The sequence below is a fragment of the Mangifera indica genome, chromosome 5 (genome assembly GCF_011075055.1).
Source record: "Mangifera indica cultivar Alphonso chromosome 5, CATAS_Mindica_2.1, whole genome shotgun sequence".
In the NCBI taxonomy this organism is placed as follows: domain Eukaryota; kingdom Viridiplantae; phylum Streptophyta; class Magnoliopsida; order Sapindales; family Anacardiaceae; genus Mangifera; species Mangifera indica.
In genome coordinates, this window is record NC_058141.1 from 15768333 (window position 1) to 15792344 (window position 24012).

The following is a 24012-nucleotide window of genomic DNA, read 5'->3' on the forward strand; positions in this document are numbered from 1 at the left end:
TTTTAAATAATAAATAAAATAATACTAAATTATATAATGATATAAATAAATATATATTTATTTTTATATTCAAAATACATATATATATATATATATATATATATATTTTTTTTTTTCAAAAAAAAAATAACGAAAATAAAATTTTATTTCTTGGAATCAACATAATGGATATGGTACATGCTGAGTACAATTGTAAAATGTATATTTTACTGACTTAACATTCAGGTAAATTTCCAGTAGTAATTCAACTTCTTCCCTGACGATAAACCTTGTCGAAATTGGACCCACGAAAGCTACACAAATAAATGTTAATTTAAGAAAATAAACAAACAAAGACGAAGCAGGAGAATCTCGAAAAAAAACAAAAGAGCTTGCATTTAATATATCTTGCGCAGCCTCGTGATCTCCAGATATCATTGACAATTGGCACAGATTTGCATTATTTGTTTGCAGGAAAACGACGTTTCCTATTTACCTATGAGACCAGACGCATCTTATGTGTTACGTTTTCCAATAAAATTATATTTATAATTTTTTTATTGTATAATTTTATATATAAATAATAATATATTATTATATAATTAAATATTATTTTATTTTTTATTTTTTAATTATATAATAATATATAATTATTTATATATAAAATTATGTATAAAAATTATATATATAAAGTTCTACTACACCTCTGTAAAATTATTGGAAAATTATAACAGTTTATGGTGAATATTTGATTTTTTAAAACTTAATTGGTGAAACTGAAAATTACACAAAACTTTGGGTGGGACTACGTCCTTTGGCCTTGGTCAAAATAGAACGTGTAAAGTAATATGTGTGAGTTTCATACAGCACAACAGGCTTTTAACAGAGCTAGGCCCGGCCCAAGGAATTTCTTTTTTGTCCACATGTTGCTAGCGCACAATCCTATGTCAACAGTGCTGGTAGTTTGAATTACGAGGAATTGAATTGAATTCTTGTATGAGAACAAGGTTAAAGTCTGATTTATTCATCAATTTTGCCAAAAGAAAGACGCCTAACTGTTTTCAAGTTTCCCTCTTTATGCTATTATTATTGGAGTTGATAAAATTATGTTTATTTATTTTATATATATATATATATTTATATGATTAAATAATTTTAAATTAAAAATAAAATAATATTTAATTATATAATAATGTATAAATAAATAAATATATATATAATTATGTATTTAAAATAAATATATATAATAAAATATAATATAACCCTCTTATTCTCCAAATATAACTTATTAAACTATTTTAAATTGAATTGAAACGCCTCACCTCACCTCCTCTCGGGTGCAAGTCTATGCTACACGACAATTTCGCAAGTCATGATATTTTAACTAGCCAAAAAACAACACCGTAACAGCAAAAGGGCAAAAAAGTTACATCAACAAAAAGTTTAAGGATATTTACGGAACTGAATATGTTTTGACCTGCTGGTAAGACTAATGGGTCCAGAATAACTTAGACGTGGCAGAATCGAACGGATGCAATTTAATAACAAAATTGACTGGAAAAAGGTATTTAAATCAGACGGTGGATAAAGGAAGAGATAATGTAGTCCACATCTCCCTTTCCCATTTTCTTCGGCCGACCGTATAAAAAAGGGTCTCTCCTTTTGTCTCTTTCGTTTCTTTAAACTTTTGTACTTCTTCTCTTCTTATTATTACTATTAGGCCAAAAAAAATACAATTATTTAGGTCAGTTTAATTTTTTAATTTTTGTTTCGGATTGATTCTTTTATTCTTTTTTCGTTTAGTTTGTAATTTGCCCGCCTTTTAGGGATTTTCAGTTCCTTTTTGTAAGTTGTTTAGGAGAAATCAGAGTTTTGATTGAATGTTGATTGAGCTATCTGAATTGTTTTTAAATCGTCAATTAAACTATTATTGAGTGGCTGTTAATGTATTCATTAACATTTTCTCGTTAGTTGTTACTATAATATCAATTTGTTTATCAGCTGACTTGTAAAGTGAAGCTGTGGAGTTTCAAAAGGCATTTTCTTTTTCAAAGGGGTTTCGATACTTATTTTTTTATTTAGGGTTTACGCTTTTCTAGTGTCCATATTGTGGTGTTCTAATAGTAATGGATGTTCTTTATGTAACTTATGATTCTGTATGTAGTTATTGGTAATAACTCGTGGTAGATTGGATTGTTCATTGAATTTGTTTTGCTGATATAAGGTATTAATGATGATAACTAAATATCATTATTTGTTTCATTTTACTTTGATTGGAAAAAACTGGTTTGTAAACTTAGGTGTAGGCCCGAAAGTTGTCGGTTCTCTTTGTTACTCATTGAGTTTACCATTTAGGGCATAATATTTTTGTGGACAATGTTGGTATTCGTTTGATGAATTTGTTTGGGAAGCAGGTTGAGGTGATTGGGATGATTGTATTACTAACTGAAATGTTGTGGCAAATGCAGATTACTTAGTGGACACCATGGCGAGGGTTCTAGTACACATGGCTAATGTCCCTGCCTTGGTTCCTCCCGGTAGAAGGCTTGGTCAGTCTCAAGAATCTTTTCAGTCAAGAAGGAATGTTAGAATGATGAGCTGTTTACAAGCACCTGGGTTAAGAATAAGCAATTTTTTGGGGTTGCGAGGCTCCAATGCTTTAGATACTCTGGCAAAACCTGGCATAAATTTCCACTCGAGAGTGGACAGTTCACTCTATTCTGGACAAAGGAGGACTGGCCGAATGGTTGTTAAAGCCATGTTTGAGCGCTTTACAGAAAAAGCAATTAAAGTCATCATGCTTGCCCAAGAGGAAGCAAGAAGGCTTGGTCACAATTTTGTTGGCACAGAGCAGATTCTCTTGGGTCTTATTGGTGAAGGTACTGGCATTGCTGCAAAGGTTCTAAAATCAATGGGAATCAATCTTAAAGACGCACGTGTAGAGGTGGAGAAAATAATTGGAAGGGGAAGTGGTTTTGTTGCTGTGGAAATTCCATTTACTCCTCGCGCAAAGCGTGTTTTAGAACTCTCTCTGGAGGAAGCCCGTCAATTGGGTAGTGTAAATTTTACTTCTCCTGGTTTCAGTGATGCCTTTTATTTTTGATCTAGGTGATTTTGGAAAGTGTTTCTTATCTAATGGTTTTTGTTCATTTTGAATTTGTTTCAAGCCTGGCCGTTTGCACATCTGACCTAATTTTGAGATATTTCAACATGTAACCTATGCCTTAATTAGGATAAGACTGAACTTCCAGATATATATTGTTTGGTTTACATCCTTGTTTGTCTAGATTGTATTGGGATCAAATATATATACCCAATTTAACCTGTATATCCATCTCAAAATCTTTTAAATTTGATGAGATATTTACAATCATAAGGTAAGCTGTTGACTTTGACTCAGCCTGCTTTTGTTGAGTTCGAAACAATAATTATATTAGTTATGGGCTTGACTATATTATAGTTGTATATGTCTTTCATTTGGTTCTAATGAACTTGTCAGAGTCTTAAATCAACGCAAATACTTTATTTTTCCACCTTTGTGGTGTATTTGCATATGCATAAGTATCAGCTTGCAGGATAGATTATTGTTTTATCTTTAAATGTGAAATAAATTTTTTGGTTGCTCACAAATCTGCATGTATCTAAAATTTCAGGTCATAACTATATTGGATCTGAGCACTTGCTGCTTGGGCTTCTTCGTGAAGGGGAAGGTGTAGCAGCCCGTGTGCTTGAGAATTTAGGTGCTGACCCAAGTAACATACGCACCCAGGCAAGCAACGCTTATAGATTGCTTCTTAACCTTGTTTTGTTTCATTTATGGAATCTTTGATTGTTATCTCTGTTTAAACAAGAATAAATAAATTTGATATGCTTTTCATTGGAGTGAATAGGTTATTCGAATGGTTGGTGAGAGCACAGAAGCTGTTGGTGCTAGTGTTGGAGGAGGAAGCAGTGGCAATAAGATGCCAACGCTGGAGGAGTATGGAACTAATTTGACCAAGTTAGCAGAAGAGGTAAATTGCAGTTGCTGTTGTCCCTTGTTCTGCATATACTTTGAAATTGGCTGTTGGAGTGAAGATGTATAATCCTATTTATCTTTCTTTTAGGGTAAATTGGATCCTGTTGTTGGAAGACAGCCACAAATTGAACGTGTTATCCAAATTTTGGGCCGTAGGACTAAGAACAACCCATGTCTTATTGGAGAACCTGGTGTGGGTAAAACGGCTATTGCAGAAGGCCTTGCTCAACGAATTGCAAGTGGTGACGTACCTGATACTATTGAAGGAAAGAAGGTGGGTCCAACTTCAGAGTGCTTAGCAACTTAGAATCATTCATATGTGTGCATGAACCATCTGCTGCCTTGTTTCTGATCTTTTAAATATCATTTGTTATTCTGATAATAAGTTTCATACTTGCAACTATGTTATATAATTGGCTAGTTAAATGTGTTATTGAGAGGTTTGTGCATATTGAATTTATGTATGAGTAAAAGTGATAGTTGTTACCAGATGGATGGTGACATTCAGAATTTGGTACTTTTAATGGTAAATGCTGTTGGGCGTGAAGATGCAAAAGTAGAAGTACAATTCTCACTATATGTGTATTTGCATGTGAATTTGTGGAGAGAACAGGATTTGGTATGGAAACTATACAACATAAACAGTTTAGCTATAATGATGTGTACTGTTGAATAGATAGTTCTTCTGTTCATCATCTTTGTAGATGAATTGGAGTTTCTTATTTTGAACATATTATTTTCATTTATTATGGGAAATTCTTAGATATGCTATTTCTGTAATGTGGACCTTAATGAATCAGAGGCAGTGCCTTCTTAATTTGGTATATGGGTTATACATAATTTAAAGATAACAAATCCTGTTTTATGTCCCTGGTTTAATGGCTTTGAATTGTGTCAAAGAGATGACCAATCTGAAGATCTTTCAGTTTCTTTATGCTCATGACATGTTTTAATCTCTGTGCATTCTTAGGACTGAAATATGTACAGAATAATAGTTTGTAAAAAAAACAGATGCTATAATGGATCATTTTTCTATTTTATTGAGTTTTAGGTTATAACTCTGGATATGGGTCTTCTTGTTGCTGGGACAAAATATCGTGGAGAGTTTGAAGAAAGATTGAAGAAACTAATGGAGGAAATCAAACAGAGTGATGAAATAATTCTTTTCATTGATGAGGTGCACACCTTAATTGGAGCAGGAGCAGCAGAAGGGGCAATTGATGCTGCTAACATTTTAAAGCCAGCTCTTGCAAGAGGAGAATTGCAGGTAACTCTTACAGATACATGCAATTCATAAGTTGATAGACTTTTCTGGTTGCCATAGTTGTTCATGAGGAAGAAGAGGTAGTTCTTTGTTGAATTATGTGCTGTTATGGCTGGTTGGTTCTAAATGTTAATATATGTATGAGGAATCCTATGCTTTTGCTGGCATTTCTGTTTCTAGTCTTACCTTTATATTCTATCATTTGATGTGTTGAGAAGGGTATCTTTCAGTGGAAGTTTAGATGCAAGATGGGATTTGAAGCTTTTGTTGGCAGCTCTGTTTCTAGGCATACCTTTATACCTATTATATGATATGTTGAGAAGGGTGCTTCTTGTATGGAATGTAAGACACAACTGCAGTATTTTAGATTGTGTGTTAACATTATGTACTTTTGGTTGAGCCTTTGGTTATATTTTCATAATACCTTGGATTATGAGTTTCTATAGGTGATGCATGTATGAACTTGTTATTTTGAATTTTTGAGTTCTTTTATTTGAACTGTCAGAATCTTGTTCCAAAGATATAGTAAATTGTTGATACTGACTTGTGTACCATTCACAAAGAGAGGGAATTTTTATTTTAATCCAGAATGATCACACAAGGAGACTGGGTTTATTTAAAAATTCAGCTGCAGCTGATGGTCTTTCTTGGCTGTCTGTGAGCTGCTTATACATTGGATCTCTGCCAAGTAGTTTCTGATTAACACTACTCTGTGCAGTGTATTGGAGCCACGACACTAGATGAGTATAGAAAGCACATTGAGAAGGACCCAGCATTGGAAAGACGTTTTCAGCCTGTCAAAGTTCCTGAACCATCAGTTGAGGAAACAATTCAGATTTTGAAAGGACTGCGAGAGCGATATGAGATTCACCACAAACTTCGTTACACCGATGAAGCACTAATTTCTGCAGCACAGCTATCTTACCAATACATCAGGTTTGCTGTATGAAACATGGTTCAATTGTTATTTCTCCTGCCTTGGTGTTGTAAGATATAATTCATTTCCAGGTTAGCATTGGGAGGTCCAATAAATAAAAACTTTGGGAAATGGAGCTGTAGACATCATCTATACCATACTGAAACTTCAATTGTGCCTGAAAAGTCTATTTTATTGTGAAATATAGTTGATAACCAAAACATCTACTTGATGAAAGTTTATTACAAAACTAAGTGGCCTTTGTAGATGCCAACTGAGCCTGATAATAAACTGCTCTGTTGCTTTGGTTCTGTTGGAACTGATAATTTGTGGATGCTGATAAGATGATTGTGTTATCTTCTTGCTGGTTTATTTGAAATGTTGTATCCTAAACCATTGGTATTTCTCAACTTTTCAGTGATCGCTTTCTTCCTGATAAAGCAATTGATTTAATTGATGAAGCTGGTTCTCGAGTTCGGCTTCGTCATGCTCAGGTATGAACTGATATTCTAGATTAGCCATTGTCTACCATGTCTTGTCCCACCTCACTTATGAATTGATTACTCGCATCATTGTTGCTGCAGCTCCCTGAGGAAGCTAGAGAGCTTGAAAAAGAGCTTAGGCAGATCACTAAGGAGAAAAATGAAGCTGTTCGTGGCCAAGACTTTGAAAAGGTGTGATCCAGAATGTTGGTTTTGGGTTTGTTAACGAGTGCAAATTGAATTTTATTTTTATTTTTTATTCTGAGTGCTTGCTGCTATCAAGCATAAAATGTTTGAGTGCTAATAATAGTGTGACTTCTTTGGTTGGCCCACATCTCTATTTAACCAGTGTATAATGCCTCTAATTTTTTAAACAGGCGGGGGAGTTACGTGATAGAGAAATGGACCTTAAGGCTCAGATCACAGCCCTTATTGATAAAGGTAAGGAGATGAGTAAGGCAGAGACTGAAGCAGGTGATGTGGGTCCTGTTGTAACTGAAGTGGACATTCAACACATTGTCTCTTCGTGGACTGGCATTCCTGTTGAGAAAGTTTCAACCGATGAATCTGATCGCCTACTCAAGATGGAGGAGACCCTCCATGAACGAGTCATTGGTCAGGATGAAGCTGTTAAAGCCATTAGCCGTGCCATCCGCCGTGCTCGTGTTGGACTAAAGAACCCCAACCGACCAATTGCTAGTTTCATCTTTTCTGGTCCTACTGGTGTAGGGAAGTCAGAACTGGCAAAAGCACTTGCTGCTTATTATTTTGGCTCAGAAGAAGCCATGATTAGGCTTGATATGAGTGAGTTCATGGAAAGACACACAGTCTCTAAGCTTATCGGTTCTCCCCCAGGTTATGTGGGTTACACTGAGGGTGGTCAGCTGACTGAGGCTGTTCGGCGTCGTCCATACACAGTAGTACTCTTTGATGAGATTGAAAAGGCTCATCCTGATGTTTTCAACATGATGCTTCAGATTCTTGAGGATGGAAGGTTGACAGACAGCAAGGGAAGAACTGTAGATTTCAAAAATACCCTTCTAATTATGACATCAAATGTTGGTAGCAGTGTCATTGAGAAGGGAGGACGCCGCATAGGATTTGAACTTGATTATGATGAGAAGGATAGCAGTTATAACAGGATTAAGAGTCTGGTGACAGAAGAACTGAAGCAGTATTTCAGGCCTGAGTTCTTGAATAGGTTGGATGAGATGATTGTTTTCCGGCAGCTCACTAAGCTTGAGGTAAAAGAAATTGCTGATATAATGCTTAAGGAAGTGCTTGATAGATTGAAAACAAAGGAGATAGAGCTTCAAGTAACAGAGAGATTTAGAGAGAGGGTGGTTGAGGAAGGGTACAACCCAAGTTATGGTGCTAGGCCTTTGAGAAGAGCAATTATGAGACTTTTGGAGGACAGCATGGCTGAGAAGATGCTTGCAAGAGAAATTAAAGAGGGCGATTCGGTCATTGTAGATGTAGATTCAGACGGAAATGTTACTGTGCTCAATGGCAGCAGCGGTGCTGCTCCCGAGTCATTGCCAGACCCACTTCCAGTGGTTTAACCCTTCTATTTGATCTGTTTGTATTTTTTTTGTTATTTTTTGGGCCTCCTTTGAACTGGCTATATAATCGTAGTCAATTTTCTGGGAGGGGCTACACGCCAGTAGAACTGGAAGCTGTTAAATCATTGGTGGTGGGTTTACAAGGCTGTATTTGTTTACACAATGAATAGCATATACGGTTGAGGTGCATGTTCTCTTTTAACATTCAATTTCAATGTTCCGGATCTATGCATGAGTTTCTTATCTAGTGCTATAAATAGGTATTCTCACTCATCCATAAGGGAATTAGACTCTCTGTGTAGAGTCACACTCCCACTTCTGCTTATCTTAAGTGCATCTAACGCCTTTTGTATCTCCATATTCATGGCACTGTCCACACTTCCCGATGACAGCTTCTTGTGAGCTTTCTGCAAATGCAGCTTAAGAGAGCTGCCGCTCAGACCAGCATTTTTCCCACATACGGGACATACTTTCATCATTGGCTTCCGCTGTTGCCATTCCATTGACATTTTCCCATGCAGTTTCTTGTCAAGATCCTGTAGAATCCTTGCAAATCCATCGTTAGGCTGGGCTCGGCGATGAGCTCGTTTCAGGGTGTTCCATGCTTCTAATAGGGTAAAATTTCTGCAAGACAGATCATGAACTGCCATATTTATCTAAAGAAATAAAGTATTCAACAGATTTCTTCTGGCTTATAAAATTGCGATTCACTTACTTTCTGAGCATCAAGTATGCCATAACCAGTGTTGCACTCCTACTCCTTCCTTCAAAGCAGTGCACCAGAACCCTCCCGCCAATTTGTTCAACATGATCAATAAAATCTGAAGCTTTTTCAAAGATGCTGCTAATGTCCGTATCCTCATGGTCACTAATCTATTCAAATTGGGCAAACAATGTATCCATGAAAAAAGATTACAAACAAATCCAGGAAATTACAACTTTTACAGAGTTGTTGTCTACAATCTATAATGCCTAAATATCGGGTTTCTAGGAGACAAGTTATCATGTAAATCTATACCACTAAATTAAACAAGGAATGGTTCACATTGGCTCAAAGTAACCTTCACAACAGGCAAGCTATTAGGTTTTGTAGAAAAATAGAAAAGCATACATGTAGTTCTTAAACATATTTTTCACATGGTCAAGAAAAAGAAAGGGTGGGGAAGAATTTCCTTGTTCATGTATGATTTCTGGAGAATTACGATCTGAAGAAACTATGCACAGCTTCTGTCAGATATATAAAGCAAATGAGAAACTCACTGTAAAAGCAAATAGACTGATATTGGAAATAGAGAATGAGGAAAGAAGCACTTACAGAAAAATTTTTGTACTCAAATAGATCTGGATACTGAGAATCTGACTGTCCAATTTCATTGGAGCATAAACACAATATATGAGTAATACCTAAATGTTTCAGTGTGTAAACAGATCTTGCAGCCAGGGCTCCGCCAATGAACAACCTACATGTAACTGAAGATGGCTTCTCTGTGTTTGCAGCCTCAGATATTAATGTTATCCTCTCAAGGATGTGCTCAAGTCTGACCTGTATGTTGCAATGTAGATGAAAAAGGAGATTAGAAAAAAAATTACTGATAAAATACAAAAGAATTCTGCATCTCATAAAATTGAATCCCAGTAGTTGGGTCATACTATTACCTTCAGTTCATATGCATCAACAACACTGTTATTATCACTAACTTCAAAGAACCCCGAATTGAAATTGTTTTCCAGGCAGAGTTTAACAGCATCATTTTTTAACATTTCATTCCATTGTTCCAATTCTTTACTTGATTCAGCATCAACCTAAGCAAGACCATTGTAACATTACACAATAAGACATGAGGAAAAAAATTTCAACTCAAAGTAAAGCCTCTTTTATAATTACTAAACTGAAATACAACACAGCAAAACAACTGAGAAGTAATTCCTTAACAAACATCTGACTTACCAAAAAGGAAAGGAAGAAAAACAAGAGACAGGCAACTAATTAGTCATCATAATTATTTACAAATTTCTCCCATAAGACAATCCACAAAAAGAAATCTTATAAAATGCATACAAAAGTTGTAAGCCAGAATTGTGACTCCTTATAATCTAACAGCAAAAACTACCCAACTCATAAATGCAAATTTCTGCATCATGCCAGACAATGTCATCAGATCATTGTCACTGTAGTATAACATATGCACATATCAGCAGTAAAGTTAAGCTGATAAACCAAATTTAGCAAAGGATTAATTTGATTATGTTCTGAAAGTTATAATTGTAAACTGAATACAAAATAACTGCATATAAAGTATAAAATAACAATTCATCTCATTTAAAAGAATAACCTTGGCCCATTTATGGAAATCACGGAGTTTTGCTGTCAATCGCATGCTACGATCTCCACTCCCCTTGTAAAACTTTCCATGCCATCCCTCTCGTGACATGGGTGAAATAGAGTCTGAGCTTTCTTTAGATGATGACCTAGGAGCTGTTTTTTGCAATTCTGTAGCACTAAAATCTGGATTGCTATCATTAAAGCACCGTTCCTTGCTCAGTGGAGATGGAGAATGGAAAACATCAGGAGGATTTGAAGGTGATTCAGGAGCCAAACATTCATCCTTGTCAAAATCCCCAGAAGTCTTATTTATGATTTTAAAAAATGATCGTAACAGGCCATCCAGTTTTTGGTGAAGTGTAAGCAGGAATATATGAAACCCTTGAAGATCTCTGAGAGCAGCACGAAACCCACTGCGAAATTCATGAGCAACCAAATTCATTTGATTCACCTGCAAATCAGTTGTCTCAGCATCTTCTAACAAAGGGGATCCCAGTTTCCCTCCTGTTATATCATGTAACAGATTAGAGGCGTACTCAGAACTGTTGAGAAGTAACTCAACCAACTTAGGATAATTTGCCTTGTCATGTGCACGTTTTCCTGCAGGAGGACGGCGAGGAACAACAGAGTCAATAGCCACAATATGAAATTCAGAGCCAGTTGATTCATCAGATGTTTGACTTCCTTGGCTCATTTGACTAGATTTTGGAGATTCTATGATATCAGAAAGATCTGAGCTCTGAGATACCAATCCTGGATTATCAGCATTCAATCTGCAATCTATTGAAGTGGCCCTTCGTTCCTTTTGAAGAGCTCTAAGCACTCTTGGTCGATATCTCTTAATTGCAGAATCAAACGCTTCCTCCAGTGAATCCATGGTTACAGAAGCGATTTTGTCTGCCAACAAGAGATTAGCAGGATTTCCACGCCATCTGAGTTCACGGCAAGGGAGTCTATCTTCATTTCTAATAATAAGATCCAACATCAAGACTCTGCCAAGAGCTGCTGCAGTCTTTGCTGCAGTTTCCCTTGTTTCAAATGCAATTGAGCTTTCCAACAAAGGAGATCCATGAACATAACTGCAAACACAGAATATCTTGATCTTATGAGCGCCACCCTAAAAAATAAAGAATAGTCTCAAAAGAAACTTATACAGCAAACCACATATCCAACTTGCTCCACCAGTTGTTGCCTATTGTGATGTATTTATAGTGAAAAATTAATATAGACAGATGTCATGTTCTTAACTTGGTCTAAAATCCATGGTGCTAGAAGAAAACTAAAGGTAAGCACCATGAAAAATCTTAAACTACTGAACAGAGTTAATTACCTTCTCAAAGATACTAATGTACAGACTCAGTTGACCCAATCCAAGTCACTAAACTTCCCAATAGTACAGAAAGTTACAGGATGGTTTAAGTACCCTAGTGTCCATGAGAACTATATTCAACAAAGAAGATCAAATGCAGGTACACAAACCAACTGAATGTCCATTTTCACCTTGTTCTATCTGTCAAATACAATGAAAGCACCAAAAGAAGCACAACAAAATATTGTGTTCTAGCAACTCATTCACTTAATTTTTCATGTTCACCTCATAAGGAGAAGGCATCGACTAAGTTCAAGTGCTTCCAGAAGTTCAGTGCATGTCATTTCACCAATCTCGTCTCCTTCTGAGGTTGCAGTAGCTCTTGCTTTTTCTGCAGCTTCCTTAATCTTTAGCCACTCTGGATTGCCATTATGAATTACTCTAGCCTGTTAAAATTGAATAACTTGTAAATGAAATGATATAAAGGAAGTTCTAATAGAATAAAGGTAAGGACACACCACCTAAGCTGACAGAAATAAAAGGTACAAATTTATAACCTGAGGAGTTCGGACTCCAAGCCACTTGGCAAATTCATATCCAAGGCGTTCTGATTGGGTGGCCATCCTTGAAGATGAGAACTTTATAACAGCTGCGGCCTCATTTAGAGAAAGATCATCGAAACTGAGCTGGTTGAATAGGGCAAAGAAAACAACTCCCCCAGAATTCACAGTAACCTACATGCACGCAACTGAAAAAATTTGAGGCAGCAAATGAGAACATAACCAAAGATGCTTTTTTTTTTCCTCAGATTCCTACATTAGGCAGGCTTCATGTTATCACTATTGCAAAAAGGAATAATCAAGCACATGATATATAGATTCAAGTAATTAAAAATTAAAAGAACTAGAAAGTAAATTTGTTGTTTGCATTCCTATTCCCCTTCCCTTCATCTAAAGTAATGGAATTTCAAACTAAATTTAAAGATTATAGGTGTCATTCACAAACCTCAAGGGCTTTATTCAGTTCATCCTCAGACTGCTCAGTGCTACTACCATGCTCAGTGTGATGAAGTGAAGAAAGCATATCCCAAGAAAAAGAGCTTGACTCGATATCCAATATACCAGCTTTCCCTAGTCTTTCCCACAAATTAATATCCGAAGCTTGCCCAGCTGGCAAAGGACCTTTAGAATCATCAAATGATTCTCCTGCACTAAAAGGAAACCGACAACTATATAACAACAACCACTGAGGGCTAAATTATTAGTTCGTGGTATCTCATATGCTGCAATTTGAAATTGCATTTGATAGAAACACCAATGTAAAATTGCTGCAGAACAGATTTCATAAAAAAAATCAGAAACTACTATAATTACTTAATAAGACAAAATACCATAAATTTTTTTATACCAGTAAGACATTTCATCCCACTCTTTTATGTGTCATTTACGAGGGCTTTAAACCATAATTTCTAAACAATTAAACAGCATCCAAATCACATCCAAAAAACTTAGCTTCCCCACACATAATATGATGATCAGTACTTGAGTAATTTCTCAGCATTAAAGCAGTTTCTTAAAGGTAAGACCAAACCATATAATTGCAAAGTAATTAAACAAAAGTGCAGAAAAAGAAAGACCTAGAAGGTATGGTATGAAGCCTATGAAGGCGGCGAGGGAAGCCGGAGGAGCGGTACTTGCCGCTACGTTTACGAACAAGTTCCAACCATTGGGTGAACCGATACGCCGGCCCAGCAGCAATGTCTCCCAACATATACAACACCTGCATTATTTTTTCACCCACGTCAATAAATTGGTTCCTCTTACAAAATCTAAATGAAAACTTTAAAACATAAAAAACTTACCCGGGAAGTCAGTGTAAGGGGTAAAGGTGGTTCAAGTTCGTCAGATCCGGAGTCCAGCTCTTTCTCTTCCTGCAAGTGCAGTTAAGAGCCAACTATGTGAGTGAATCAACATAATTTCAGTTGGAGATTGAAACAGATACAAATATACATCAAATAGTGAAATAATTTGTTTTGAAAAAGGAAAAGTTGTTGAAAATATTAGATGAACCTGGTGCTGGGCAGAGTTGATGATGATTGCAGGTGGTTGTTCCTTTAACTCCTTAACCATTTTTTTTTTAAGAGAGAGGACGAATGGGACTAAATTCTAGAGATTAGAGAAAAGGGAGACAGATTGCTTTTTATAAAAACGACTAATGAGGTCGGCAATACAGTTTTTCATTTGGGTTTTGCTTTTGTTACCGCGAAATGAGAGTTGAGTGGGGGTCTGACCTGACCGGTTTATCAAAGGGGTGGTTGTCCCTGTCATGATGCATTCACAAGAGCTAGTTTTTCTTATCTAGTCACGCTCACATGGCATCATGGGAATGGTCTATTGAGAACGTCTACATACTCGGAGTCCGGAAATGTGCAGCCAACTCAGACCCAGGTTTTTATTAAAAATATTTTTTTAATAAGTCCTTGTGTTTATTATTTTATAATAAATATCCGTTAATGTTCTCATACTATTAAAAAAAATTTATGGTACAAAGATATAAAAATTACTTTAAAAAAATTCGAAAAATTAAAGATAAAAAAATTAATGAGATTAGGTCAGAATTGCATTTTCTCATATGCAGCTTAGGCTAAAACTAAAATCATATATAAAAAAATGTTATTTTGTTACATAGTCTTTTTTTTATAAAAGATATGATGTAATTAAGATTACACTAAAAAAAGTATAATTTAACATTTAACTAGAATAATATCAAGTCAAGTGTAATTCAATAAAATCACACGTAAGTTAATAAATAATTTTATTAGATCATATTTAAATATACTCTAATTGAAATTACACTCAAAGAATTATAATCTAATTAGAACAATATCAAGTCAAGTACAATCCGATAAAGTCACATAAAAACTAGCAAGCAATCTCGTTAAATCATACTTTTTTTCCAGTGAAAAGTATGATTTAATTGAAGTTGTACTCAAAGAATTGTAATTTAGTCAAACCAACACCAAGCCGAGCACAATCCTATAAAATCACACAAAAACTAACAAAATCACACTTTTGACTTATGCGATTGAGTTAATTGTGCATTTTTAATGTGATTCCATTCACCATATTTAAACAAATCATCCTTTCAAAAATTCAGAAAGGCGGGAAATTGCTCTCCCCGACCCTTGGGTGGAAAATAATAACTTACTCTTGAAAATGTACACTTAACTTCACAAATCTATGTTTGTATTTATATTTAAAAAAATCAATAACATTAAATATAAAGACTTGAGGCTGGTTTTTTTTTTTTTGGGGGGGGGGGGGGGGGGTGCGGGTTGGTGTGTTCGGGTGGGTGGTTCGTGTTGGGAGGTGGGGGGCGGGTGTTGTGTGGTGGGGGTGTTGGTTTCTTTTTTAATTCAAGCGGAAAAGAGTTGTTCTGTCTGGAATGATACCGCTTTAAGTGCTATTGGATCTTATTATTGACAAAGCAGGATCAAAGCAAAATTTTCTTGAAACATATACCACCTACGCCTAGTCTTAAACACGTTCAAATAAAGCTACTTGTAAACTTTACTAATGCATAAAATGAATTACAAAATCAATGAAATAAAAGAATCACTATTACAATCCTTCTATCATATTCAGCAAAGTCCCAATTCCCGACAGCTCTCTTGTATAATAACCAGCTACAAATTGTTGTTTCTGGATGCAATGGAAGATGGTTGACAGGAAATTCTTGAAGGACAAGAAGATGAAAATAATATATGTATAAAAAATGGAATGGCCACGGCGAGTTATCCAAAAGGGAAAGAAAAATTCAAAAAAGAAACCGTAGTCGAAACATCAAAACAACCTTCGTTATGAGGTCTCTGTATCTGCGAGTTTGTGATTGGCAAATGAGGCGGAGGATGGTAGATCGATTTCTTTCCGAGATGCTTCCCACAGTTGCTGCTCTATCCCCAACTTTCTCAGCTCCAATAAACCTCGCTCAACTGCCACAAAGCAAAAATTGCAAGCATTCAGCTCTGGCAGCACGTTTCTATGACAAAATATGCTCATTACAACTGAAACAAGATTTATTTCTTTCATATGGTATATAGAAATTGCAAGCATTGAACTATAGTAACAAGATTTACTTCTTTCCTTCGTTTTAGGTATAGAAAACCAGAAAAATATTATTACCATCAACAGCATCATGTGAAGTTGGCAACTGCCCACTTCGACTGATCCAAAACTGTACTCTCTCCTCTGCTATATCCTCCTCTACACCATGCAATTTAGATCTTCTCCAGAAATATGTCAGCCAAGCCTGTGTATGCCGAGTTACTAGAACTATGATTTCTGATATATGAAAGACATAATACAAACTTTATCTAAATACAGGAATTGCATATAAGAAGGCTTACAGTATTGTCAATAAATAACATAAATGCAATACTACTAAGAAAGCATCTGACCTCTTTGAAAAGAACATCTTCTGCCTCCTCATCACCTAACTCTGCAGAGAAAAGAAAAGGTATAAAGCTAACAGAACTTGATATAAAATCATGATATTAGTTCCCGATGAAGGCAACCAAAAGAGCTACAATTTCCATAATGCAACCAAAAAACTCAAAAGAATACTGCATCTTCATCCATATAGCCCTCATGCATGAAGTACAAATCTAGATATATCTGGCACTACAGCCTCGAGGATTAACTTAAACCTAAAGAAACCACAGGACATGTTTCATAAACACCAAGATGCATACTCATCAACGTGACAAGTTTAATTTCCACAGTTTAGCATAATTGATGAGTAAGCACATAACAGTGAAAGTTGAGAGTAAAGCCCTTACCAAATGCCTCTGTAAACTTTGGATCACCTGTTGATTTTGAATCTGAAAAATTAAAACAAAAAGAAGTAATTGGTTAGTGAAAAATGCTTTCCATGATATCACAAAAGCCCAGTGAACAGTGAAATTTTATTTAATACATCTCTGTTAAAATACTTCAGAACCAGGAATAATCAACTACATGGCAGATGATAAAAAGCTAGATTTCCTTTTAAAGGCTACAACTAAAAGCTATGGCTGAAATACAATGAAAAGAAATTAAATTCACATTTATAGATCAGAAAACAGATCTTTGTAATACTGATGAGGAAACAAAATTGTGAGGGCAGAGATGAAAGTACCAGAGAGGGATTGTTGGACCATATTAGGTCTTCTGTGTTGAGCGAATGCAAGTACAACAGCATCCTCAACCTTGAAACAGCAGCAATAAATCTCAATTTAGTGTTGTAAATTAAAGTCACATCAACTCAAAGAACATATTTTCATCTATGCCACGTATTAATAAAATAATTTGTAACAATAATCTTTAAGAAGGACTTCCATATGGATTCAACAGTTGAAGAACCCTCCGAAATCAATTGAATATACAATCAGAGTTGATACCCAGTTTCCGTGAATATAACCCACATAAATATTCAAGGTAAATATAAAGACAAAACTGAAACAGAATTTTTCTTAAAAATAAAAAGAGAAACCTTTAAAGATGCTAATTCTCTCAAACCCATTTCAACTGACAGCATACTCTCAATATTTCCTTCGCCAGTAAGATCACTCAAATCCCGTACAAGTTTACTTCTATCAGGATCATCACCACCTACTCCATTCACAGGAAATGATAAACAAATGCAACCTCATAAAGTTAAATAAGAATAACAATAACAGCAAAGAAGCTGATCAGGTAACTAGCCTTTCTCCCGTGACTCCTCCTTGGCCTTTTGTCCAGCAGAAATAACAACTTCAAAGGGAAGAGGAGCAAAAGCAGACCAGTGCTCATGCTTTGACAATGCTATGTCCGCACAAATGCCTATAAAGAACAATAGCATCCACAAGAGAAAGCAAGATATAACTCATCTATATACTGACAAAAAGAGGCAATCACAGATAACCCCGACCATGGCATCAACAAAAAATCAAGTATCAACACAACACATGACAAATTAATGAAATTAGTCTCTCAAGTGCAAAAATTGTGAAGATGTTTCCCATGACACAAGTATAAAGAGAGAGATTACCTAATTTTATAGATAATTTTTTTAAAATAAAAAAAGTAATTAATAATAATCGAATCTGCTGTTGATGAACCACACATACAAAGAATTTGATATCGGTGTGTTCTATCATTTTTCAGACACAATAAAGGGAAATGTTATAGGGCTCTAGAAGTTTGTATATGCCTTGTGATGCAAAAAATAATAATAACAGTAAAGGACTCCAATATATTTCATCTCGCAAGTAATAGATGATTAAAGTATGTTGACTACCATGTTGTACAGCTAAACCCCAATAGCGAGCAAGCCAACATCTCTTCAGAACAACTTCCTCCTGCAAAGTAGATGTAGAATACAGTTAAGATAGAAACAGTTTGTAATAAAATCTCACTAAACGCGATGAACGAACCATCTCTTCCTGAGTCAATATCATTCTCTGTGTCATTGACTGCAAAGCTTTTGTTTCAGATTCCGCTTCATGTAGCTTTTCGACAGCTGTTGCAGACTCATCTCTCAAGTTCTGATTAAAATAAAGAAGGTCAGGTATGACGGTATCAATCATAAAATATTCAATAAAACCAGAATTCTTGGGATAGTTCACCTGAATTTCAGCACGTAGGGCTACAACCTCCTCATCTTTTCCATCTGTCTTTTGTTTTGCTGCCTTAAGAGCAGCCTGTAATGAACGATGTTTGTCAGATAGGAGTCACATTCTTGGTTACTGGGAAATATTAAATATTCAGAATCTTTTTTTTTTTTTAAATAAAGTAAAAAACGTTGGCACATCTTAACATATTAAGGTTTAATACTGCTGTTTGTACTGTTCAGTTAAATCATCTGAAAACAATATATGGCTCAAGCAACAGTCTAATCTCAAAGTTATGTACGTGAAGAATATGAAAAATGAACATATTATAAAATGATAGTTCCAACCCTCAAAGTTATTTTTCATGTCACAGCTAATATAAAGCTACAAATTACCTCTCTTTGACGTAAAGCTGCTTCCTTCCTGCAGACAAAAAGTGCAACCATGATAAGCAGAACATTAACAACACAACAAGACAGGAAACAACAAAGCGTACCTGCTCAACAGTTTGGCTTCCAGAGATACACCTTCACCAAGAGAAGCAACCTATAAAAGTTAAATATAGAGGAAAGTCATGGTCCATCATTGCAAATAAAAACTTTGGGACTTTTTTAGGGTATATAATCAACAATTCAACTTAATCAAGCACTAAATCCCACTTGCTTCAGGAAATTTAATTGGCCAAGACAGAAACTTAAGATAACTAATTTGATGCACAATCTAGATAGATATCAAACAAAAAAGCCAAATAGCAACCACAGTAACAGTAGTAGCAACATAAACAGCTAAATATATCTATAACCACAGCTGTGGGTTCGAGTTCAAGATTATTCAATAAAAGTAAATTTTAAGAGGTAGACCAAGTAAAGGTTATATGCAACGAGAATTCCAAGCAGTGAATCAAAAAGTACATAAACATACATGATCCTATATCACATACATATTAGAATATGAACTATAAGTTCAAAAACACAATACAAATTTGAGTGTCTACATAAGGTATGTGCTACATTTTAATTAATATATACATATAAATTAAAGATGCTAAAAAAAAAAATATTAAACTATTGCAAAACTGAAACATAGATCACTTAAACATAATTTTAAAGTACTGACTTAACAATGTATCCCCACCATTTTCTGCCCCATTTTTAAAACTTAGAAAATCAATGTAATTACATCATATCAACGTTTGGCATCCATATTTGTACATCATAGCTTAAGATAATTCAACATTGAATCCATAATTTGATCCACATAGAGATGTAAATAAAAATATCAAACAAAATAAATATCACCAAAACATATTAACAAAAAGGAGTCAAAAGTAGAGTCGCATGCATGAGTTCTACCAATGCTAAAGGTCTCTGCACATGTATGGAAATCTACTTACCCAAAAAACAAGTTAAAACTGCAAATAGAATACAACTGACCTGTTTCTCAAGCTCCCTAACTCTAGCTTCTGATTCCTCACGTCTCTCTTCAGCATGACGAAGCTGTACAGAAAGCTTAGGCATGAATAATATACATCATGAATATTATGGGGAAAAAACAAAGTTGGTTTTTGGGAAAGGTTGAGCTCACCTTGTCAAGTAAACTATCATTCTCTTCTTGTAGCATGTCAAGCTGCAATATATAAACGTCTATTAGTTTCGAACTTGCCGCTTCAGGATATATTATTCACACACATTCAGAAAAAAGGTTAAAAACTATGGGATATATAGCTTCTTCCAATGTATATCAAAGGTTATATGTGTCTTCAACAAGACATAAATTAATGGGTGGAAGGTGACATACTTCATCACGAAGTGCAGAGGCTTCAGGCTGATCTCCCGCATCTTTTGTATTGAGTAGTGGTATATCTGACGAGAACCTAAAACAATTATAAAAAAGGTTTAAGAAATTACAAAGCATAATATAAATTGTGCCCAAAGCACCATACAAATGAAGCTTCTCAGTATCAATACAAAATAACTTACAAATCACTATCAAATTCACAAGAGGCTAAATCATATTACACACATAAGCATCAGAAAAAATCACACCACTTAAGAGTCCACATGAACAAAAGCATGAAAAAATAGTATCGGTTGGTCTTATCTGTTTTGCTATATGATAGGTGATCAGTCAGAGTAAGAAAGGAATGGTTTAATACTTGAAAGAAAGATCTGCATATGATGCAAATAAAGGCAAAATGAAAATAAGGATCATGCTACACTATTGATACCAAACTTGATACTAAAAACATTTTACAATTCCAACATTCCATGTCACAATTCAAATCTTTAAAAATTGTTTGTTCTAAATTGCAAGTTATGTGTTGATACTTTATACTAAAAAGCACATCAAACAAAATTTAACCATCAACTGGACGTCCCTCAATTAGATCCGACTTTAGCTTTTTAACAACTAAGTAATCTAAAATTACCAATAATTCGCTCCTACGTAGCCATGAACACTCGTGGTTCAAAAGTATAACATCCATGCCTAAACAAAGCCTTGAACCATCTAAGCCTTACCTCTTATCTCGATTTCTATGAGTAGGGAGCTCAATAGGAGGTATAGCAACAGGAGTTCTAACCGACGGTCTACTTGGCGGCATCAATGTAGTTGTTTTGACAGACATCGTTGACGGCCTTCCAGCTGACGTGGACCTCACCGATGCTGTATGTTCTACATAGTTCCGACCTAACTAATCAAAACTCGAAATAATTCAAATTAGATCGATCATAATGTAGATAAATAACTGCAAATCTGAGATCGATAAATTATTTAAGAAATTACCGCAGGAGACGGAGATCTATTAGTTCTATTAAACGATATGGCTGGTAACGAGCTATGATTACTATTAGTTCGATTACTATCTCTTTTTGCTATGGGGAAGCGGAAGGAAAGATCATCTTCATGATCATCGTCATCATCGTCGTCGCCAGTAGCAGCAGCAGACTGCGTGGCCATGACCTGAGCGAGGCGCTGTGCGGCGGCCTTTGCAGCCACGTTCTGGTTGCGCTTGATGGAGGAGACAGCCGGCTGCAGCCGTGACCGAGGGTGCGCCGGTGATGACGAGCCCGAGCTGCTCGATCCTCCATTCCACTGTCCTCCGTACGCTGGACTGCCCGTCCTCAGATCCATTTCTATTGATTCTTTAAGTGAGTTTGTTGAGATTGGAGCAAGATAGTGTGTATGTTGAGATTGGAGCAAGAATTACAAGAGAACCAGATTTTTTTTCGAGAAAATCGGGGAATCTGTAAGAGACAGAGGAACTTGTGTTGAAAACGGCAGAATTTGATAGAGACGACGTCGTTTGGTCTTAGGTTGACAATTATGCCAATTTCGCGGGAGTGATATGTAAATTGGAGGGACCCAATCGCTGATGATGTCAACCGTGTCGACCGCGGTTCGCTGAATAACCAAAAACATTTTAATTTGATTAAGTGATTAGGTCTGGATATAATCCATATCGATTTGGTTTTGAAAGTTGATTAGATTCGATTTAATTTTATTTAAATTTATTTGATTAAAATTTAAATCAAATTTGAATCAAAAGATTTACTTATTTTTCAATTAAAGCTGAATTTAAGCCAAAGAATATTCAATTCGATTTAGCTCGAATTCAACTTTATTAGAGAATGTCCTAGTATAATTTTTTATACAGATACTCTTGTTCTAGGGACTCAATTGTCATTACAATAAAAACTCGATCAAATTATCTTCAAATCTATTTTTCACATTTTCATATTCTTTAGATTTTATTTCTATTTTACTATCTTCTAAACAAAAATGTCATTTTTCGAATGTTCTAACGGAACGTAGAAAAGGAACAATCTCCAATTTTTAATACGGTCTAGGTATAATCCGAGCCGATTTGATCTCAAAAATTAATTCAGTTCAATTTAGTTTGATTTAAATTTTTTCGATTAAAATTTGAATCGAACTAAAACCAAAAGATTTAACTCGTTTTTTAATGCTAATCGAACTAGAATTGAGAAGTGTTCGGATTCAGTTCTATCCAAGTCCACCCCTATAAGTGATAACCTTTTTTAAGTAATTAAGCATAACTTAATAACTTATTGATTACATATTTGTGAGAGCCATTATTTTTCACCCAAATTTTATAAATTTGTTAAAATTTTTAAGGATTTGGTTTTAAAGAGTCGAAAAAATCTTTAAGGCATTGATAGAGTTAGTATCTATTTTTTTATTATTAATATTATTTTATTTATTTTGATAACATTATTTTATTATACTTTTATTTATATTTATTAATTTTTATAATAAAAATATATTAATTTAAATTAATAAATAATAACATACAAATATTTTAAAATAATTATATTAAAAATATTTAATTAAAATAACATCATATTTATATTACATCCAATCAACTTTGTCTGTATACACATTACACATATCTACCTATAAACACTATCACTTAAACCTTGCCTTCATTTGCCCCCACCATACGTGATTTGTCTATTGAATATAAATCATCAATAGTGGAAAATTGAGTTTATATGTGCATTTTTATGCCTGATTTCACTAATAATTCATTATGACCCTATTCAATCACAAAACACATTCATACAAATCAATAAAATCACAATTAACTTAATCTATTTTCACATTAAAACACTAGAACCAAAAAGATTCAAAATCATATTCATAAAATCTCAAATTTTATTGCTAAACAAATTATTTTCCACGTTCTAAGCAATATAAGATGATGATGAACAATTTACTAATAATTTTTTTTTTTTTTTTTTAGAAAATTTAATGGAGTATGCGATAGTGAACGTTGAAAAGTGGGTATGTGTGACAACTGTTGCATGTCACTAACCTTAATGTGTTAGTTATTTCCATGTAACCCTTATTATATTAGTTAGTTTTTGCACATCCTTTCATATTGGTTATTTAATTAATTGGCCCATTACATATGTTTGTGATAATTAGGTTAAGTAAATTCTTTAAAGATTTAGGATAAGGGTTTGTAGTAATTGAAATGCCAAATGACTATTACCCAACCAAGGTTTGGTGCAAACTAAATTTTCCATTTGCTAATTATTAAAAATGTAATTACTCATTCATTTGTTAAATTTTATTGTTATTATTAAAGATAAAATTATTATTTAATAAAAATATTTAAAAAATTAAAAATTTATCACATTTTCACCTTCAAGTTTAAAAATCAACAAATTTTTCTACCAAAAGTTTGAAAAACTTATTTTATTTTTTAGAGTTTTTCGAACACACTGTTGGTGAACAAAGATGATAGTGTTTTCCCTCTTTTTCGACTTCTCTCTCAGTCTCGCTTTATTTTTTATTGTCATTGACCGAGAAAATGGACTATCGAAGACCATTCTTTGTCTAGAGATAAATGATTTTTCAACCGAAAATGGTCAAAAATAAAACATGATTGAGAGAGAAGTTAGAAGGGAGAGAGAACGTTGCCGTTGCACTCTTTGGTTGTTGACAATGGTAGTTGGAAAAAAAATTAAAGAAAATATTAATTTTTTCAACCTTGAATGAAGAGA

The 24012-nt window shown here is 34.6% G+C and overlaps 3 protein-coding genes across 9 annotated transcripts; 1 reads left to right on the forward strand and 2 right to left on the reverse strand.

Annotated features, from left to right (window-relative positions):
* Positions 1-1591: 1591 nt before the first annotated feature.
* Positions 1592-8430, forward strand: LOC123216751 (ATP-dependent Clp protease ATP-binding subunit ClpA homolog CD4B, chloroplastic). 2 transcript variants are annotated; one of them, XM_044637310.1, is made up of 10 exons: positions 1592-1723; positions 2448-3032; positions 3633-3748; positions 3870-3992; positions 4086-4271; positions 5049-5264; positions 5980-6197; positions 6596-6671; positions 6762-6851; positions 7037-8430. In XM_044637310.1, exons 2-10 carry the CDS (start codon positions 2465-2467, stop codon positions 8219-8221), a joined length of 2778 nt encoding a protein of 925 aa, XP_044493245.1. In that variant the 5' UTR covers positions 1592-1723; positions 2448-2464; the 3' UTR covers positions 8222-8430. The 2 variants fall into 2 exon arrangements, with proteins under 2 accessions (XP_044493245.1, XP_044493246.1); XM_044637311.1 differs by lacking the exon at positions 1592-1723 and adding an exon at positions 1758-1824.
* Positions 8324-14167, reverse strand: LOC123216750 (dual specificity protein phosphatase PHS1-like). Of its 4 annotated transcripts, none has more exons than XM_044637308.1 (11): positions 13923-14164; positions 13715-13783; positions 13490-13632; positions 12859-13063; positions 12411-12587; positions 12139-12299; positions 10555-11623; positions 9878-10024; positions 9537-9764; positions 8937-9094; positions 8324-8845 (listed from the first exon to the last, which is right to left on the reverse strand). In XM_044637308.1, exons 1-11 carry the CDS (start codon positions 13980-13982, stop codon positions 8488-8490), a joined length of 2775 nt encoding a protein of 924 aa, XP_044493243.1. In that variant the 5' UTR covers positions 13983-14164; the 3' UTR covers positions 8324-8487. The 4 variants fall into 4 exon arrangements, 3 of the variants coding, with proteins under 3 accessions (XP_044493243.1, XP_044493242.1, XP_044493244.1); XM_044637307.1 differs by having other exon boundaries at positions 12859-13081; XM_044637309.1 differs by having other exon boundaries at positions 8743-8864; positions 12859-13081; positions 13923-14167.
* A 1237-nt stretch (positions 14168-15404) lies between these two features.
* On the reverse strand, positions 15405-21776 carry LOC123216753 (coiled-coil domain-containing protein SCD2-like). 3 transcript variants are annotated; one of them, XM_044637313.1, is made up of 18 exons: positions 21266-21776; positions 21001-21173; positions 20279-20354; positions 20066-20107; positions 19915-19977; positions 18978-19027; positions 18877-18904; positions 18497-18571; positions 18305-18415; positions 18169-18229; positions 17595-17711; positions 17383-17501; positions 17029-17098; positions 16691-16732; positions 16310-16350; positions 16035-16161; positions 15706-15844; positions 15405-15554 (listed from the first exon to the last, which is right to left on the reverse strand). In XM_044637313.1, exons 1-17 carry the CDS (start codon positions 21611-21613, stop codon positions 15711-15713), a joined length of 1677 nt encoding a protein of 558 aa, XP_044493248.1. In that variant the 5' UTR covers positions 21614-21776; the 3' UTR covers positions 15405-15554; positions 15706-15710. The 3 variants fall into 3 exon arrangements, with proteins under 3 accessions (XP_044493248.1, XP_044493247.1, XP_044493249.1); XM_044637312.1 differs by having other exon boundaries at positions 15405-15844; positions 21266-21775; XM_044637314.1 differs by having other exon boundaries at positions 15405-15844; positions 21001-21169; positions 21266-21407.
* Between the last annotated feature and the right edge of the window lie 2236 nt (positions 21777-24012).

Excerpts from the sequence above, each read along its gene's own strand:
- LOC123216751 (XM_044637310.1), top strand. The coding sequence starts at position 2,465 with ATGGCGAGGGTTCTAGTACACATGGCTAATGTCCCTGCCTTGGTTCCT. Across the intron at positions 5,265-5,979 it reads TTGCAAGAGGAGAATTGCAG|TGTATTGGAGCCACGACACT; the intron begins GTAACTCTTACA and ends TACTCTGTGCAG. Across the intron at positions 6,672-6,761 it reads TTCGGCTTCGTCATGCTCAG|CTCCCTGAGGAAGCTAGAGA; the intron begins GTATGAACTGAT and ends TTGTTGCTGCAG.
- LOC123216750 (XM_044637307.1), bottom strand. The coding sequence starts at position 13,982 with ATGGTTAAGGAGTTAAAGGAACAACCACCTGCAATCATCATCAACTCT. Across the intron at positions 13,633-13,714 it reads CCCTTACACTGACTTCCCGG|GTGTTGTATATGTTGGGAGA; the intron begins GTAAGTTTTTTA and ends AAAATAATGCAG. Across the intron at positions 8,846-8,936 it reads GCATACTTGATGCTCAGAAA|AAATTTTACCCTATTAGAAG; the intron begins GTAAGTGAATCG and ends TCTGTCTTGCAG.
- LOC123216753 (XM_044637313.1), bottom strand. The coding sequence starts at position 21,613 with ATGGATCTGAGGACGGGCAGTCCAGCGTACGGAGGACAGTGGAATGGA. Across the intron at positions 20,108-20,278 it reads CCTCTGCACTTCGTGATGAA|CTTGACATGCTACAAGAAGA; the intron begins GTATGTCACCTT and ends TATATATTGCAG. Across the intron at positions 17,502-17,594 it reads GGAGGAGTCACGGGAGAAAG|GTGGTGATGATCCTGATAGA; the intron begins GCTAGTTACCTG and ends TGAATGGAGTAG.